Source organism: Leptonotus elevatus, chromosome 4 (assembly GCF_054856555.1).
Source record: "Leptonotus elevatus isolate MCC_2025b chromosome 4, RoL_Lele_1.0, whole genome shotgun sequence".
NCBI classification, from domain to species: domain Eukaryota; kingdom Metazoa; phylum Chordata; class Actinopteri; order Syngnathiformes; family Syngnathidae; genus Leptonotus; species Leptonotus elevatus.
The window spans coordinates 1,611,294-1,630,083 of record NC_141242.1 but is presented as its reverse complement, the minus strand read 5'-3'; the positions used below and the strand labels follow the sequence as shown (position 1 = coordinate 1,630,083).

Below are 18,790 nucleotides of genomic sequence, written 5' to 3'. Positions count from 1 at the left end.
GCCTGTTGAATTTAGCAGAAGGACTCGCCTCCTCCTCCTCCTCCTCCTGCTCCTCCTCCTCCTCCTCTTTTCTCTTGGAATCTCTCCACAGGGTCAAGAGAACGCTCCGCAAACACAAATTGGGACTCGTAAATGTAAACGTGTAGTTAATGGTGAGTAAATAAGACGACTGAGCCTCTGTTTGCTGTAAATACAAATCGCAAACGTTTACTTCTCCACTCTTGAATGTTTCTTTTTGTTGTTTGTCTTCCCTCACAAAGTACCAAAAAAAAGGGCAAAAAAAAAACAACAACAAAAGCTGTGAATTTCCTTTTATCTCCAAAAATGCATGTTGCCTGTTTTGATGCACAAATGTCATGTATTAAAAAAAAAAAAAGAAGGAAAAAAGCCTCATTTGCACATCTTTTGTAATTTGGGACTTTTTGTTTTCCGAGTGGAATGCTTGCGTGCTCAAATAAGACGTCGTTTCGCCAGCCTCAGATGGTTTGCCGGTTGTACTCGTAGGGGGGATCCATCCCGTCGTAATGAAACTCTCGCCACTGCTCCGTGCTCTCGCGGATCCGCTCGTTTTGTTCTGGAAGATGATTGCAGAGCAGGCCATCAGTGAGTGACCAGCACCATTTTTTTTTTTTATATACACTAAGTGGTGATTTTTGGGACACCTTGTGCACGTTATTCAGTTAAGATGGAGAATGTATTTATTTTGTATTTTTAACTCATTCATTTGCAGCCATTTTCACTGAAGCAACCCCCTTTGCTCACGGCTGTTTTACTGGATTTTGACCGATTTTGCAAGGCCCACAGAATATTGTGTTCTATTGCGATAAAAACATGGAACCTACCAAAAGAAAGATGATCATCATCAGGAAGAAAATGTATAGTAATTAGCTTTAGAATATAGCAAAGTTTAATCCATATTCACATTCCTGTTGAAAACACTGTCAAAAAGAGCGTGTTGCAACGTGGCCCTGGCTGATCTCTTATACTCTGCTGCCACCTGCTGGCCGTTTTTTATTTTTTTTGCTTCATGTCAGAAGCGACATCAAAGCTTTCTATATGCTCTTGCATAAAAAAATATTTTTCATGCAAGAGCATACAGAGTATAAGAAATCAGCCAGGGCTCTTTTTTGACAGCGTTCTAAACAGGAATGTGAATATCGATGAAACTTGCCTATATGCTAACGCTATTTTCTATACTTTTTTTTTTTCTCCTGAAGAGACTCATCTAAACATGTTTATGGGAGGGAAGGACCAAGTATTATAAAACGTATTTACATGTTTTTGGGTTTGAATGAGTTAAGTACGGCAACAACGTTTGCGGCGCCAAGGTGAGGCGGCAAGACTGGACTCACCGTCGTCCACCTCTTCGACGTAGCTCTCAAACTCGTTCCTCTTCTCTTCGTGGAACTCTCTCCTGCGCTCGTCTGCAGCCAGGACTTGCCTCTGCTCGGCTAGAAGACACCAGAGTCCGTTGGACCCGAGACACAAGTGACTCCAAATGTACCAGGATATCACGGACTTCAACTAAGACATTCATTTGTACAAACTTGTGTTGTCACGCTCAGTTCGGTTCGTCTTATTTAGCACACGCATGATCACGGACCCAAAGGCTGGAGTCCGGTCGTGACCTTTGAACCACACAGAAGAATCCCCCTGCGCGGGTCTTTACTCGCAGCAGCGGGAGCAGCAAATCCTTACCGGAATGTCTGCCACGGGAATGTAAGGCACTGTGACAACCCAACACACTCAGGCCGGCGTTATCACATTTTTGGGAGGGATGCCACATTTTTCTGGTATGTCATAATCGCATCAAAACTTTTAATTGGCCTAAAGCTAAGGTAGGGGGGGGGGGGGGGGGGGCATTCATTGGTTTGGTATTTGCTTTGAGTGCACAAAAACACCATTTCAAGGTAACACATTGGCGATGTAACACCAATTTCGACTTAAGTCGGATTTCACCTTTAAAGTCGATGTTTACATCAAAAATACTTTGTACAGTAATTTAAAAAAAATCATATTTGCGCGAGCCAGAAGAGACGGGGCCAATATGTGTTGTGTTTCCGCACGGACAGCATTGCTGACGGACGTCAGAATGGCGCTCGTTCAAACTTGAACACGGAAATGTGACGCGCCTGACGGCGAGCCGACCTGCTCGATGGACGCCCGTTGCGGGAGGTAACAACACAACTTTAAATCACTTAAAAAATGGCGTGATTACTGTGGGAAATGAACGAAAAAAAGTGCTACTGACGAGGCACGGGCGCCGTAAAGTTCGAAACGACGTAGGTCGCGTGCGACGTAAGGCGAGGACTCCCTTATTACATTTATGGCAGCAATGTTCGTTAGCACAACAAAGCAAGTTAGCTACCCCAAAATATATTTTTGTTGTCAAATGTGGGAATGACAGTTTGTCTTCAAATAATTACTTGAATTGCCCAACTTAAAATGTGATGCCTTGAATTTTTGCATTCACATTTTTTTTTTCTGCCGGCCAGACTGCCAGAAACTTGAGAGTTGTTGAAGTGCTTCTTCCCATCATCCATCCAATATCTGAAGCGCTTTTCCTTCCCATTCAATAAAACGTTTGACCGTCCATCCATTCAAACTCACACAATCTGTCAGTCCTTTCGCCGCGTTTCCAATTCAGAGGCAAAACACTGGCGTCGTGTTCTCGCACCTCCCCGCCAACCCTTCTCGCACTTGGGAACGTCAAACATCCGAGCGGCTGGGAATTTTCACAGCGAAGGAAATTCACAGTGATGTGCGTGTTTGTGGCAGGCCGTTGCATTTGCTCACTGGGACTCAAATGAACTAATTGATTGGATTGATATGGCAACACTTAGATGGTGAAATCTGATTGGACAAAAAAAAAAAAAAAAGCCAAGCGAAATGAATGCACTGTTTGGAAATATACTATAAAAGACTTGCATGTAGCAAATATTAGAAAGTAGGTTGTAAATGCAAAACTCCCGGTTGTCCCTTGGATCCTGCTGCCTACCAAAGTGCTCAACAAAGCTTAACTCTAACCCTGCACGTAAACATGTTGACTGTGACGCCTTTCCGCTATAAAGTGCGTTTGGGCCTCAGCGTATATTAGGCGGTTACACACAAGACTTGACTTATTCGCAAATGATGTAACTCATGTTGACATACTTTTAGGAAAGTCAATCACATGTTTTAATAGCCAGGATTTATTTCCTACCTTGTCAACATTGAATTAATCAGCAGGAAATGAAAAAAAGAAATGACTTACCTTGCATTCAAGGACGTCATTTGACGAAATGAAACAAGTTTGCATCCACAAAAGAGGGATTTAAAAAAATATAAATAAATATTGCAATATGTTGCTTGCGTGCTTCGATCATAACTCCGTTTAATTTGTTTGTATTAGTGTCTACAAAAAAAATATTGCTTGAGTACCCCCAAAAATGGTCTTCATGGTGGCTAGCATTCGAATAGATCATTCAATAAATATATATGTAAAATATATAACAAATTACTGTATTTGATTCTTTTCACCTCGGAAAACTTCAATACAATTTCAATACAGTGTCTTAAAATAAACAACAATAATGCTTAACATAATAATAATGCCTTAAGAGGATCCATGGGTGCTAGCATTAAGATCAAAATAAATAATACAATAAAAAAAGAAAAGTGAAAGTGGAATTTTGCTGAAAAAAAATAAATATATATTGTCAAAAAAAATGTTAGTTACTGTAGTGTTTTAAAAAATAACTAAAATAGTATTTTTTGCTGCCATCTTCTGGCATCTTGGTGCCAACGAACTATGTTGAAATAAATTGAGGCGCTTGATTTAGACAAACTAGTGCTTTACTGCCATCTTGTGGCATCTATAGGTAATTCTACTTTTGTTATGGGGGAGGGGCACTAGATAGATACCCCCCCCCCCAATAAATAAATAAAAATAAATAACGTGAGAGTCCACATATTAGTGGACAACAACATACCGTTGAGCTCATCGGGCGACTTGACCGCTCTCCTGCTGCGTCGTCTGAAGAAATTGGAGGCGTCGGCCTCTTTCATGAAGATCCTCCTCATTGGTCCTGCTGTGGACCAGCACGGTGGAAAAGAGAAGGCAATAACAAATATGTCATATAATACAAAATAACAAATACAGCGCCGCCTTGACTTACGAGTGCCCTCAATTCCGAGCTTTTTGAATTGTGAGCCGTCACTTTTCCCACGCTGTAAAAGTACCCTGAATGCACCCTTTTGCTTATGTGTCAAATATCGCTAGCCTAGCGCTAATGCTAAAAGCAAAAGGGGGGGGGGGATCCTATTCAAATGCTAACAGGAAGTTAGCATCAACTTCGGGAGTGTTTTTTCTTCAAATAACAAATGTAACAAATACGCACAAATTCTTCCTAATGTGTGAAAAACGAGTTATTTTTATAGAAAAAAAACCTGACAAAATGTTTGACGTGTTCGTTCACCTTGTGACTCCTTGGCAGCCGCCTGACTGCTGCTGGGCACAGCTGCACAGTCGGCCTCTGGACACACTTCACCACAAACAACAAGGGGGGAAAACTCAAGCAAGTATCCGGATACAGTACTTAAGTAGACGTACAGATACTTGTGTAAAAGAAAAGAAAACTCGGGTAAAAAAAAGAAGTACAGATTGAACTCCATTTTGATTTGAAAAAGTATGTAAAACGTCATCAGAAAAATAAATACTCAAGTACAGATACTTAACTACTTGGTAACAAAGTATTTGTACCCACCTCTAGGACCTGATTGATTAATCGGCCGACCAATTTAATCAGCTGATAATAGCAATTTCCTGATTTGTGTCAATTAAAAAAAAAACACATTTTAAAAGAAGACAAAGAAGACATTGACCCTCTCCTACTACCGCCGCCACCAGAAAAAAGAAAGGGGGCAAATAATTTTGGCTGGAAGCTAAACAAATACTAAAGGACAAAGTACAGGATTGGAAAAAGTAAAAAAAAAAAATCCTGTAATTTAATGTGTTTATTGTTGTAAGTAGTAGGGTACAAAAAATAAGTTATATTATTCATAAAATATATTTTTTTAATACATTTATGTCATAATTTAATTCTTGAAATTGGGCTTAAAAAAAAAGTCCCTTTTGGTTAGGCCCTACTCACAATATTCCTTAAAAGTGTGCTATGATGACCGCATGCGACTTACAGGAGAGCGCGACAAGCACCGTGAGGAGCGCCAGGAAGGTCCCGCAGGTCCACGACATGTTCACCTCTTCATCCAAATTTCACTCTGAGTGGAGCTGAGCATGTGCGAGAGAAAGAGGCAAGCATGAGAGGGAGGGGGGCTGGCTCACTCCTCCAGGGAAGATTGGGAGGGAGGCATGAGGGAATGCTCGCGCCTGATAAGAGCTCCAAACAAATCCAACGCTGCAACAGATGAAAAAGACTTTTTTTTTTTTTTTTTAGGTCACCGCTTATCATTATTTTGGAGTTTTAGAGAACTATATTGGTCCACTGTTGGAAAAAAAAAATCTGAGTAGTAGTACTTTTGCCACTTATGCATGCATTGCACTTTCTTGGGTATAAAAAACAAACAAAAAACACCTTTTTTTAAACAACAGAAAACAAACAAATAAAACAACAACAAAGAACAAACAAAATAAAAAGGGCTTTCTTTGTTTGTTTTCCATTTAAAGCAACACTAATGAACTTTCAGTTTATGTTGATTATGGCGGCGCCATATGGACAAAAGCGGTATTATGTCTGAAGGAAGACCACATTTCCTATGAGGACAAGCGCATTGCGTCTTTTTTTTTTTTTTTTTATCTCACGCCAGCAAATGAAATCCGGGCCAATGTTGATCATTGACTGTCCGTTCATCCATGGTATCTATTGACATATGCCATAAAGCAGTCAGCACATTTGTAGTTTTTTGTGTGTGGCAGTGTTCCTACCATCCTCCTCAGTCAAAATGATGCAGACCCCCTCAGACTAGTTTTAAGTTGATGTTTCATCATAAGAGTTATGAAAATATTTTGTTCATGATGAAAGGTTTCTTAGTGCTACTTTAAAAACAAAAACAAAACAAAAAAAGGGCAAAAAGAGCTTGTGCAGGACAGATAAATGTGAGCCAGAAAGTGTGAGAGGAGTCTTTTTTGGTGAACGATTCCCGAGCTCGCTCTCTGCAGCCACATCAAGACCTGCAAGAAAGAACGCACACTTGTTTGCCTTTTTGTCTTTGTAGACCTGCGTCAGCAGGGGGCACTGTGGCGCCGTGTTTACATAGCTACGGGGTTTGCAGTGGCCCCGCTTCCTGTTTGTCCCTAAACTGGCCTCCCAGGGGGCGCTGTTTCTCCCCGAAAAGCCGGCCAAAGAGGATTCGGCTCGGCTCGGCTCCAGGCTGCAAACCGTAATCGTCGGTCGGATGCCCTCGGTGTGTCACTACTATCATGGTCCACGCTCGGGAGAAAAAAACACGGCTGCTCCGCGTCACACAAGCGTTTTTTTAAAGCCCAAACACCATGTTACCGGGCGCCATCACCTCGACGATGTGAAAAGGCTTCGGCGAAGAAGCAGTAAAGAAGAAGAACACGAAGAAGTTGCTGCTGCCTTTTTTTTTTTTTGGGACCCACCACGCGAGCGGGGAAAAGACGGCGGCGTCCGGCCCGAGAAGAAGCTCCGAGGTCGGGGACTCCGTTCGGAGCAACGCTCATCGTTTCTGGTGAGCCAATATATATATATATATATTTTTGTCTTTACAACGTTGCTGGCCAAACCGAAACTGCCCGCCCGCTGTTAGCGACTCGCAACCAAGCGGAAAATGTGTTTACTCTTTGTACTATTTGTGGATATAATGCGACCGTTTTGTCTCTTCACCGGTCAATGGCCGCATTCAAAACAAACGAACCGCCCGGCCGGGCTGCGAGGCGAGCTGAGCTGCTTTAACTTCCACGCCGCTCGAACTGATTCAACATTTCAGTTTCGCACTTCGATTATTTTATGTTGTCTCCAAGCCAAATGTGACGAAAAGTAGATACATTGGTTCATTTCCATCTTGTGGAAGAACATTTTATTGTTTCGTTGCTGGCATGGATGGAAACTAAGATAATTTTTTTATAGGGATACTTTTAACTATAACTACCTGTATTTGAGTTCTCCCCAATTCTGTTCATCCACACTTGATGATGTCATTACGTCTTACAATTGTGATGAGATTGCCGGCTAGTTTTTATTCAATCATTGCTCTGCAATGATGCAAACTTTTCTTGAACGTTGGCATGAGTTTCACTCAAATAGAACACGTTTGAATGGTAACAACTAAGAAGTTGTCATTAATGACACTTTTACATCCACCACATTTCACATAATGTACCCTGTAGCATAAGATGTCAGGTGGTGGCTCAGTCCGTACTGGCGGTCACAATAATAATAAAAAAAAGAAAGAAAAAGGGTAAATACAGTAATGTAGAGATAAAGATGTCAGAAACATAAAGACAAACATAGTTTGTTGGATTTACACGCAGGCCACCTCTGCGTGTTAACTACAAAATGAAGTGAGGGAAAAGAAATTCCTCATCCTTTTTGGCAGAGCATCATTTGTGGTCGGCTAACCAAGTGTTGTCATATCGGAAGTCAAAGTAACAAGTATAGACGGACGGTATCGGCACCATTAGGAGTTTCTGTATTGGTGCCGCTGTCCTTACTTGGACCCCTGTTGATCTGTCATGGCATGCAGGTTGGGAATCACCCTAAAAAAAAAGTGGATGGGATGCCGCTGGATGTCTGGCGGTGCTTCTCCTGGCGTGTGACATCTTGTTTGACTTTCTAGCTAAAGATTCCTTGAAGCCACCTCAGCAAGCGCCTCGAACACGGAGCAAACAATTGAACATAGAAATGCGAGAGATGAGTAAAATGACTCACTCTGTAAATAGTACTAATTGTCAAATGTACTTGATGACAAAAAGTAAGATTGCATAACACCCCTTTATTCACTTGGCACAATGAAAACAAACAGACACCTGAGAAAAAATCGACTTCAGCACAAAAACACACTGAGGGCTGTTTTAGCCGTTTTGGAAATGGCCGCCCGCGCGGGCAACAGTTGGTCGATGATTCCCATGAAAACAAAACATTCATCTCAACTCGTGTGGCCACGAAAGAATTTCCGTCATTTATTGTTCTCTCTGCTGCTGATTTAGGAAAAGTGTCAACTATTGTAATCATTCATACAAGCAAAACAATGAGTGACATCGCAAAATAATGATAAACTAACACGCAACTCGTTAGGCCATTTTGAATATCTTTACTTTCAACTCGGGGTGTCAGGCGATTCAAATCGTAATTAATCGCATGACTTCAATAGTTAACTCACGATTAATTGCACATTTTATATCTGTTCTAAATGTACAGTTAAATGTACAACCAGTCCTGCTACTTGCGTCTCCTCTAACCCGATGATCCGCACGCGGGTGACAGCAAACTTTACTAATGTTACATGCGGCATATCTGGTCGTGATACATTTTTTTTTAAATTTTTATCAAATTTTCTTGAAATCTACTTGGGTGGTGGCCGGTTTACTTGGGTGGCCCGCCCAAGTATTAACATGGTGTGGGAAACACTGTGTGGCTGCAACTTTTAGTCATTGATACAGTAATTTCATAATAATTCATGGAATTTAGTTAAAATTAAAAATATGTAATGTACTGTAAAAAAAACAAGTGTGATATTGATTTGTGTTGAGGTCATTTTTCTGCCACGAGATGGCATTATTGCATTTGTAAGACGGCGGTGACAGCTCAGTGCGTTTTTTCTTTTCATATTAAGAGCTATCTAATCTTTAATTTACGAAATTCTGCACATTTTTAGAATTGTAAAATACAACTTAACCCCAGTCTCCACATATATACATTATTGTTCAATTTATTACTGCTAAATTTTGACACGGACGTGTCTGGTGCATTGCGAATGGAATTCCCCCAGTACAGACTTTCAAAGTAAAAGGTGGTCATTAATCGCATGTTAGAAAAATTTGTGGCAATAAATGAACGTTAAATTAACGCACTCATTTTGACACCCCTAATTTAACCTTTAACACACTTTTATCGTGTCAGATACCACAAAATGTGTGCGGTGCACTCCAGACGACCAACAGCGCGCACGCACCCACAATCAACGAATCATAACTTCCCAAAATCGCGTCATAATGAAAATAATGTTGTGATGATGTAAATAAACTGATTGTCAACACTTTTGATCGTTGACGTCGTCGCGACTCGTCGACTAATCTTGGTCGTCAATCAAAACGGATTAAATTCTTGGTAATCAAATAGGTTGTGCTGATGTTTCTAGAAAATGTGGAGAATTTCACTTTCACTTTCTGTTTTGAGTGCGTCGGCTTCACTCTGCAGGAGGCCAGCGAGTTCTTTCGAGGCGTGTGCTCTCGACGTGGGGTCGTTTCCGTGGCGATGGCCTTGGGGGACATCGGCGGCCGTGTAACCCGACCTGCTGCGAAACAGCTGTGGCCACGCGGCGCTCATTACCCCCCAACCCCCCCCCCCCCCCGCCACACGCCCAAGTCCCGGCGCGGATCGGATTATGGTCCAGTATGCCATCATACGGACACGTTTTTCCCGGAACCGGCGCTCAAAACATTTTCACACATCGCAAATTTAAAATATCCACCACCACTCACTAAAAGTTGCGGATATTTAGCTTTGCGGTGACCTTTCAACCTAAAATGCACTCTTTAAAAAAATATATATATATATTTATTTATATATTTATATATTTATATATTTATATATTTATATATATATATATATATAAATAAATATATATATATATAAATATATAAATAAATATATAAATATATAAATATATATATATATATATATAAATATATAAATAAATAAATATATATATATATACACACAAAAAAAATTCAAATTTGACCTTTTGATCTTTTCTCAATAATATGAATGCTAGCTTTTTTTAATATAGCCTACCGTCATCAGTTCGAACCTTTTGTGATGCCAATGCAAGTGTTCCAAAATAAACGGCCACGCACTTTCAGTCATTTGAATAAACACATTTTTACAATTTTTTTTTATCAGACCACTTTTCAAAAAGATTTTGTTTTGCTCCGATTCCGACATCTGCCCTCATTTTTCTTGAGCACATTATGTTTTCATAATAATGATACGACAACAATAATACTAGACAAAGTGCAATTTCTGCAAAAATTGCGTGAGAATGCTGAAAAGATGAATGCAATTAGCTGCATGCTAAAATTTGAATGCATGTGCTTATGAAGTATATTGAAAGATATATTATGTGAAAATTAAAATGTGTTTAATTGTAGTTAAATGACAAATGAATAAAACAAAAAACTTGAACTGCAATCTGTCCAAAGTGAGATTTAATCATTTCAGAGAAATGATCATTTAGGAAAAGTTCAATGTCAGTCCCATTGAAAACGAATGAGCGAAAAGTTGATATTTAACATTAAATTGTGCAAATTGTGTAAGTAATGTGGAATCAGACGATATTCCCCCCCAGAAGCGAGAATTTATGAAGCAAGTTGAAATTTGAACGGTGTAAATCGAAAGTATTATGTGGGAGTTGTTTCATAGCAAAAAAGCGTGGAGAATAAAAATGCTTCAGCATTCCCACAATAAATGCTAAATAGTCATATTTATTAATTTAAGGTGACGTTCAGCAACAGGTGGATTTTTTTCCCCGAAAACGTCATAGCTATAAATGATGACGCATGGTAGAAGAAGAAGTCAAACTTAAAAGCAAATTGGAAATATCTGAAAAACTTGATGTGCTACAATGAAAAGTCGTCATCTTTTTAAATCGGCTTCAAAAAGTACGTTATCGGACACACAAAGCCATCTTTGATTACAATTTGCTGACTTTCATTCGCGAGCTTCCGCATTAGCCAACAAAACGGCCAGCCAGTTCGACACTCATTTGCTGGCACCTACATCACTCACCAGGCCTGGCCTGGCCCCGCCTTTTAAAGCCACACACATTCAATGTCGCAGATAATACAGTTGAGAACGGAGGTGGGCATCGAGGGCCTGGAGTCCTGCAGGTTTTGCAGGTTTCCCTTCTCCAACACAGCTGATAGATGATCAGCTCTTTAGCATAAGCCTGATGACGATCCTGTTGATTGGAATCAGCTGCGTTGGAAGTGAGAAACCTCCAAAATCCTGCAGGACCCAGATTGCCCACCTCTGGTTTAGAACAAAAATGGACAAAAATAATGCACGCACAAATAAATATATGCTCGCTTGTTGGTGGATTTTGGTCCATCGCGGTGGGTTCCGAAACGTACCCCTCGGTGGAGCTACTGTGGCGCATCGTAAGTTCACGCTGACATTTGAAGGAATAACCCAAATGTTTTTGCGACGTGTGGCGTTCGAGCTGCAAGGTGCGTTTCCACTCGGACCGTGCGGCGTGCGGCCAAGGCAGCTGCCTGAAGGTTAACGCGTCGGCCGGCGCTCTCCAGGGAGCAGCTGCTATGTTACAGGCACCGCTGCGCTCTATAGATAGCCATGAATACAAACTCGAACCCTTTTCTTCCCCGGCAGCCCCCCCGCCGCCGCCCCCCCCGCCGCCGCCCCCCTTCCCGTTCAGACAAATGCTTGACGAGTTTCTCGGTTAGGATTTGGGAGTGTCCGGACGGGGCCCCTCCGCAACCCCCCCCCTCACCCCCCACCCCCGCCACCCGGCCCGGCCAGCCGGGTCAGCTGGTCTGATTGAGCCGTACGCTAATAACCGCATTTCTGACTTGTCATCCGTGTGAGCGTCTGAAACAGCTGAGGGACGAATGTCGCCTTTTCCCGTCACTCTTTAAGCATTTGCGTCGCGCTTTGCATGTTTCGCATACGTTGAGATGCTCGTCGTGAGAACATTGTACAGCGTCGTCATGATTATTTATGAATCACAACTCAAGGTTCAAATTGCTTACGCTCTTTTTTTTTTTTTTTTTTTTTTTTTTTTTTTTTTGAATCTATCATGGCATCTTGGTGCCAAGGAATTCAAATGTCGAGATAGACCGATATTTTTTTTTCCTAGGGCCGGTACGATTATTACTAGTCAAGGAGACCGATAACTGGATTTTGGAGCCTATATTCAATGTCAGTAAAAGGGAAAAAATATTGGCATAAAAAAAAAATCCAACTCTTTGTTGCAATGCTTTAAGCATATGTTTATTGAACAACTTTTCAGATTTGCAAAATGTTGGGGTTTTTTTTGATAAAAAAAAAAATCTTAGACAATCGTCATGTATGTTTTAAAATTCTAACAAAAGCTTTAGGGATTAAAAACAAAATGAAAACCTGAACAAGTAAATGTCGTAGCTCCCACAATAAATTTTCTAGGGTCAGCAGCATCTCTTATAAAGCGAACTGAAAATCTAAATAAATTGTTTTCTGAGGTCAACACAGTTTTAAAAAAAGGCCGATACCGATATTCGTCAAATGACCTAATATCGGCGCCGATAATCGGTCTATCCCTACTAAAATGGCGAACTTACAGATGTACAAAAATTTCAGTGGATGACAAATAGTTTCATCCTGCACCTGTGCTCGCTTCACACATGTACTATATAATAATTAGTCACTCTACACTGCAGGGTCTTGAACGGACCAAATACCGCGGGATAATCGCTCGGGATAATCTTTCAGAGGCGTCCAATAATCGGGCCTTGCTGACTTTGATCACAATGAAGGGAAAATGCTCGTGTGTGTGCTCTTGTTTTTCTTACATAGTTGTGGGGCCCACTCGTCCATGTGGGGCCATTTTGCTGGGCCCGACAAGTTTAGACCTCTTTTTGGGGGTCCAGACTTGGTTTTAGAGTTTAGGTTTGAATTGGGTTATGGTTGAGGTTAGGGTAAGGAATAGGTAGGAAATCATTTTTGATGGTTGGGGATTGGGGGAGGGGCTAGAAAATGCATGATGTCAATGAGATGGCACCACAAAGATAGTACAACAAAACTGTGTGTGCGTGTGTGTGTGTGTGTGTGTGTGTGTGTGTATCCCGCCGCTTGCTGTAATTTTGCAACAGCTCAACTTTGGATCAATCTGCCTCTTTCCTCTGTGGCTCTCTTTTAATCAGGTAGCCTGAAATCCAACTAATGCTCCATGGCTAAAAATAAATGTCTTTGTCAATCACCTGATCAATTTTCCTTTGGATCTAAAGCCGATTGAGTTTCTCACCACACAAAAGGGCGAAAGAGCACAGAGTGTGGTGTGGGAAAAAAAAAATCTTCCAAGAGGTCGAAACTCCAGCAAAACTTGATGTTCGGTACCGCATGTGAAAGCGGATCGTTGATTTCTACTTTGCAAGTTTCCCGGGTGTAAATTTGAGGTTATCGTCGGTCACCACTTGATCGTCTTTTGCTTTTAAAATTCAGTGGAAATCAAATGAAATGACCTTGGCGATCAGTTTCGAGTCGCCACAAATCTATACAGCCATGAACAAGTCCTTGGTGGAAAAAACTTGGTAAGTACCGATACCAGGTATCGGTATCAGGCCGATGCCAGGCCACTTTTCATGGTATCGGTACTCGCGACGGATATCGATACTGGTATAGGCCCCCGCTCTCTTAGGAACTGTCAGAAAGACTGGGGGGAAACAAAAGTTGTGTTCGGTCTCGTTCGTTTCCTGTTTGTCTCCTTATGAGGTAACACTTTTTCATTTCATGACTTGATGATTTTGCCGTGCGTTACTGAGAAGACGTACGAACTCTTGTTGTGCATAAACGTCACCTGAATCTCTTATGTTTGTAGCTCGCGTAACTTTGCTGCTTAATTGCCTCTTTAACGTCTTTCCTGGCTGCGGTGCTAAAAATAGAACAGTGCCATTTACATATGAAATATAGAGTAGCCTTCCAAATTAAAAGCATGGATTTCAAAACAAGATACTAAACTGTATTCCTTAAAATGAAGTTGTACAACCACATATTTTGACTGATTGGAACTTATTTTTGTTCTGGCCACTGGATTATTTGTTTCATCTTTTGTATACTTTTATTAAATTCATTTTATTATGTATGAAAAATGACTTTTATGAGCAAATTGAAAAAATATAATTGCCATTAATTTCATTCGATTGAAAGGGAATTTGCTGTAGATGGAATATATATGTCATTTAAAAAAAATGATCTGTCATTGTTTTTCGTGTGGAAATTGTATGTATCATAAGTCCTAATGGTATCGGCACATGGTATCGGTATCTGTGAGTACTGAAGATTTGAGTATCGGTATCTATCGGTCTAAAAAAAAAAAATGGTATCGAACATCCCTAGAAAAAGCACAAGCTTTGAGTTTGGCTGCCGGCGCCCGTGTTCAAATGTCACGTGAGGCCGAAGGGCGTAGGTGAGATAAACGTGCGTCGGGGCCACAACAAAAGCAAGCGGGCTGCGTTTTGTGTTCGCGTTTCCATATTGGAAGCGAACGCCCCTGCTCGCCGCGTGGCCTCCGAACAAGACCGCCGCCTGGCTCGTTGGCCGCCGCCTGGCTCGTTGTTCCCTTTTAACGGCCATGAAAGGCAGCGAGGCCCTGCTGAGTTTGCTGGTGGAGCCACACAGAGACCGGGGGGGGGGTGGGGGGTCTCTCTAATGGTGTTGCTGGCCCACGCTAATGCTCTGTTCTGCTCCCCAGCGTGATTTGACTCGGATCGGCTGAGCCCACGCCTCACTGATTAGCCACACGGCGAGTCGGTGGTTCCGACCGGGTTTTATCGCGGGCGTAATATTCCACATCCGTGTGCAATGCGTGAAACGCGGCGGCATCAATCATTGGTCAAATGAACAGACCGTGTACGCAGGACGGACTGAAATCGACCCCATCTGGACATCCAACATGAAAAACCCGACAAATATTCCCGACCGGCATTAAAGATGACGCTCGCCTGATGCGGGAACTAAATGCAAGTCCGAGACTTTTAGCGACGCCGGCCCCCCCCGTTAAGTAAGCGAGATGAAGTCTTTGCAAACAAACTAGGATTGCGTGCTCACTTTTTTTACTGCAACGTTACGCAATCTTTGCGTAAGAGATTAGCGCTCAAATCATGAGAGATTTTTTTACACGCCGTTTGTCGCTCTGAGTCGAATAAATGTGACGCCGCTCGCTCTCGCAAGTCTCAACTTGCTCATATCATTTCATACATTTGAAACTCATTGTTATTGGAATGAAAAATTGCATATAAGGCCAGCCAACACGTGTTTCCCAACATTTGTCCAACGGAGGCACGTACAACAATCGATGTATTATTTTTTTAATACTGCAATTCAGTTGCTGTACTGCTCCTTCTGGTGCGCCCACCTTGTGCCAAATCAAGACAAATTGTGCTTCTACGACCGTATTTTACTGTAAGTGACGCGGTAAGATGCTGTAATATTTATTAGTCATGACATGTTTTAACGGTAAATAATTTATGTCTGTCAGTTTTATTCTACCAACGCTAACCGTGAGCATGCAAATGGCATTTTTTTAATTATATGTTAGCAATAAGCTACATTTGTTATTCTAGGTTTTTCTAAGTTAGACATTAAAACGTCAACTGCGATATCAACAGGTTTATTAGTTAGTTAGTCGGTTATAGAGACAGATCAATATGTTTTTTTTCGGGGCTGATGCTGATGATCAGCAGTCAAAGAAGCCGATAACCAATATTTGAAGCCGATATTCATTTTCGGTAAAAAACTTTTTGGCTTGACTTTGTTGTAATGTCTTAAAGCATTAGTGCTTATTGCACACATTTTTTAGACTTTTCAAAATGTATAAGTTTTTTTTTTTTTTTTTTTTATCTTAGACAATATACTTCGTTTTGAATTTCTAAAAATGTTCAGGGAGCTCCCAAGGTTATCAGTATGTCTTAAAAACGTTAAATGGAAACTTAAAGAAGTAAATAACCATAGCTTTGTTTTTTCCAAAATAAAAAAAACTTTGTTTTAATGTCGAACAAAAACAAAAAGTTAAGATTCCCAACGTCACCAGCATATCTTATAAAGTTAACATAAAATGTAAATAAATAGTTTCCTGAGATTAAAATGTTTTTAGGCCGATACCAATATTAATCAAAATGGCCAATATTGGCGGTTCGTTAGTTAGTTAGATAGATGAACAATGTCGACGACACAATATTTGCAGAGGATAATCGGATTTTTTTCTGGAAGTGACATTGGATCATTTCCCACGCCAACAGACGAGCTCCAGTTGCGCCTCGCGATGTCGGCATCTCGCTCGTGTCCTCGTTCACCGAGTGTCGCTCAATTGGTGGTCTACTCCAGAGCGTGACTCACGAGTTTCGAGCTGGCCTCGCTCGGGTTCGACGTGAGTTTTCAAAAACAAAGAACTCTGATTGTTCACGTTTGTGGACTTTTGAGGTATGTAAAGGTTGGATGATCACGCATTCTCATCTACGGACACCTTTTTTTTCTCTCCATTCGAATACAGTGGCCCATCTTACAAGTGATTTGAGTAAAGAGCAAACCAAAACGTGAGGCACCAGAAGAGAAGTGCTGCTTGAGAGAAATGAAAGGAGCACAAATCTCCCCATGTGCAAGCCAGGATCAGATGTTTTCGGTGCACACCTACAGCATTCACAGCGTTTGGGCAGGTCGCGTAACCCGGTCGTGCGGGGTCACCGGAGACGGCTTAGAGAGGAGCGAGCCCGTCGCTCAAGCTGTCGTTAGCGTAGCAGCGGCGGTCATCGGCGCGCCCGTCCGTCCAATCTCCTCGCCCGGGAGATTTGTGGACGCGCGTCACGGCTCCGGCCCGGCATCCAGTCGGCCCTGCGTCCAGTCGGCCCGGCGTCCAGTCGGCCCGGCGTCCAGTCGGCCCTGCGTCCAGTCGGCCCGGCGTCCAGTCGGCCCGGCGTCCAGTCGGCCCGGCGTCCAGTCGGCCAGCGCTCAAGCGCATCGGCGCGCACCTGCCCGGCAGCCCGGAAGGTGATATGCTTGAAAGCAATGCTATCCTTTAGGATTGAGGTTGGTAAAATAAACATAATTAACTCTTTTGCTCCCCAAAACGTATAAATATGTTCTATTTTAAATATTACCATGGTCCCAAAAACGTATTTATACATTTTTGATGTTTTTAATGCGAGAGCATCCACAAGGCTTTGATTCAGCTTCTGAACTGAAGGAGGGACAAGTGGCAACAGAGTATAAGAGATCAACCAGGGCCATGTTGCAAAAAAAAGCTCTCAGCAATAGAACAATATTCTGCGGGCCTTGGAAAATCAGTCAAAATCCAGTAAAACAACCGGGAGCGAAGGGGGTTGCTTCAGTCAAAATGGCTGCGAGTCAATGAGTTAAAGGTATTGGATCAGTACTTTTGCGAGATGACTGGTATTCCTTTGAAAAAGTATCTGTTCTTCTCCTGTAGTATCGTTTTTACTTTTACTTCATTCTAGGAATTCGTTACAGTACGTGTATTTTGGAGTATTTCGTTGCAAAACGTCGTTCAGTACTTCTAGTACAGAACGTTTCGTGCCACCTCTGGCCAAACGCCCCAAACGCAGGAACGCGATGCTCAAACGGCAAAGTTGACTTTCAGCCGAGTGGACAGCGGCCCCACGCAGCTCGCAACCTCCTCGCGCTCCCCCGCCCCCCCCCCCCCCCCCACCCGGTGTGTGCGCTCGTCCTTCCTTTTTACTTCCTGCACACAATGCAGTCTTTATGCAAGACCCTCCAGCTCCGCCACTCGTGTCCTTATTGTCTTGGCCAGAAGGAGAACAGACTGCTGTTTAGAGGAGCCACGCTGATCTCACCCCGTGAATCATGCGCCGGACACATTTCGAGCACAACAAATATTCAGAAATTACTTCGATATCACACGTCCAAAAGTGAGCCAAATCTTGGCTCACTTTACTTATGTGCCGGTAAAAAAAAAAAATTGCGTCACGAGGGTTTTAAACGTGTTAATATGTGCTCTTTGCGACACGGGTAGTCTACCAGTATCGCCGTATTTTTTTCTGACCAACCAATCAGAGGGTGTAAAAATGCCGACATCATCAAAGGCCAGCGTTCGGTCCCCCGTGAGGACGAATGTGAAGTCTGGTTGGTTAAAGGCACAGCAACACAACAAATGTAAACTCACAATTTCCAAATACACGTACTGGGAGCAGCGGGTCCAAATGGAAAAGCCATCAAATAACCAAAATAGACTTTTGGAAAAGAATGAAAAATTGCCATTTCATGGAACAAATATGCAAATGTGTCTTGTAGATGTCGGTCAGCGCTTGTGTTCGTGTTTAGAGAAGTTCCTTACCGCCCCCCCGCCTGCCCGCTTCACACAATCCTCATTTGGGGTCAGAGAGAGGTTTACGACCTTGCGTTTTTCTATTTCTGCGGGCGGCCCAGACAGCGGCAAACCTGTGGCCGGGACGGCGGCCGTGGCAGAACAAAATTGGGACCCCTGTTGATGCCCAAACTGCTGGAGGCTGCCGGTTGCCCACAGCGGCGTTTCTGCCCTCGCCCTTCATGTTGCAGTGAGATGAAGCATATTGACGACGACCCCGTACCGCGCGCGCCATGCCTCGAGACCCCCGCCTTTCCAAACGGGTTTTCGCCGAAATTGCTACGCTGAAGATTTATTGGGACCATGGATACTTCATTTAGCGCATGGGCCGTAGTACATGAGCTCTTACAAAAAAACATATTTATTTACAATAACACTATATTATCGTTTCATAGTGTGGCTAAAAAGCGAAGCGCGGAGAGTCTCGACTGCCGAAATGAACGCGTGCTTTCAGTCAAAGGGGCGAACGATCCTTGCCAACGACCGCTCAAAATATCCTTTT

At 42.4% G+C, this 18,790-nt stretch overlaps 2 protein-coding genes across 7 annotated transcripts in view; one reads left to right on the top strand and one right to left on the bottom strand.

Annotated features, from left to right (window-relative positions):
• Positions 1 to 180: 180 nt before the first annotated feature.
• On the bottom strand, positions 181 to 5,343 carry ucmab (upper zone of growth plate and cartilage matrix associated b). Of its 2 annotated transcripts, none has more exons than XM_086072945.1 (5): positions 5,176 to 5,343; positions 4,458 to 4,523; positions 3,972 to 4,067; positions 1,353 to 1,451; positions 181 to 574 (listed from the first exon to the last, which is right to left on the bottom strand). In XM_086072945.1, exons 1-5 carry the CDS (start codon positions 5,231 to 5,233, stop codon positions 477 to 479), a joined length of 417 nt encoding a protein of 138 aa, XP_085929071.1. In that variant the 5' UTR covers positions 5,234 to 5,343; the 3' UTR covers positions 181 to 476. The 2 variants fall into 2 exon arrangements, with proteins under 2 accessions (XP_085929071.1, XP_085929070.1); XM_086072944.1 differs by having other exon boundaries at positions 3,972 to 4,070; positions 5,176 to 5,342.
• Positions 5,344 to 6,321: 978 nt separating this feature from the next.
• The window catches only part of LOC147174947 (cyclin-dependent kinase 17-like), a 41,168-nt gene continuing 28,699 nt past the window's right edge, over positions 6,322 to 18,790 (top strand). For 3 of the 5 annotated variants that reach the window (XM_086072938.1, XM_086072941.1, XM_086072937.1), the window contains exon 1: positions 6,324 to 6,690. The gene's annotated coding sequence lies outside the window, so the exon portion shown is untranslated. Of the gene's footprint in view, positions 6,691 to 18,790 lie in introns of all 5 variants that reach the window. The other 2 variants (XM_086072940.1, XR_015094539.1) reach the window with 2 other exon arrangements.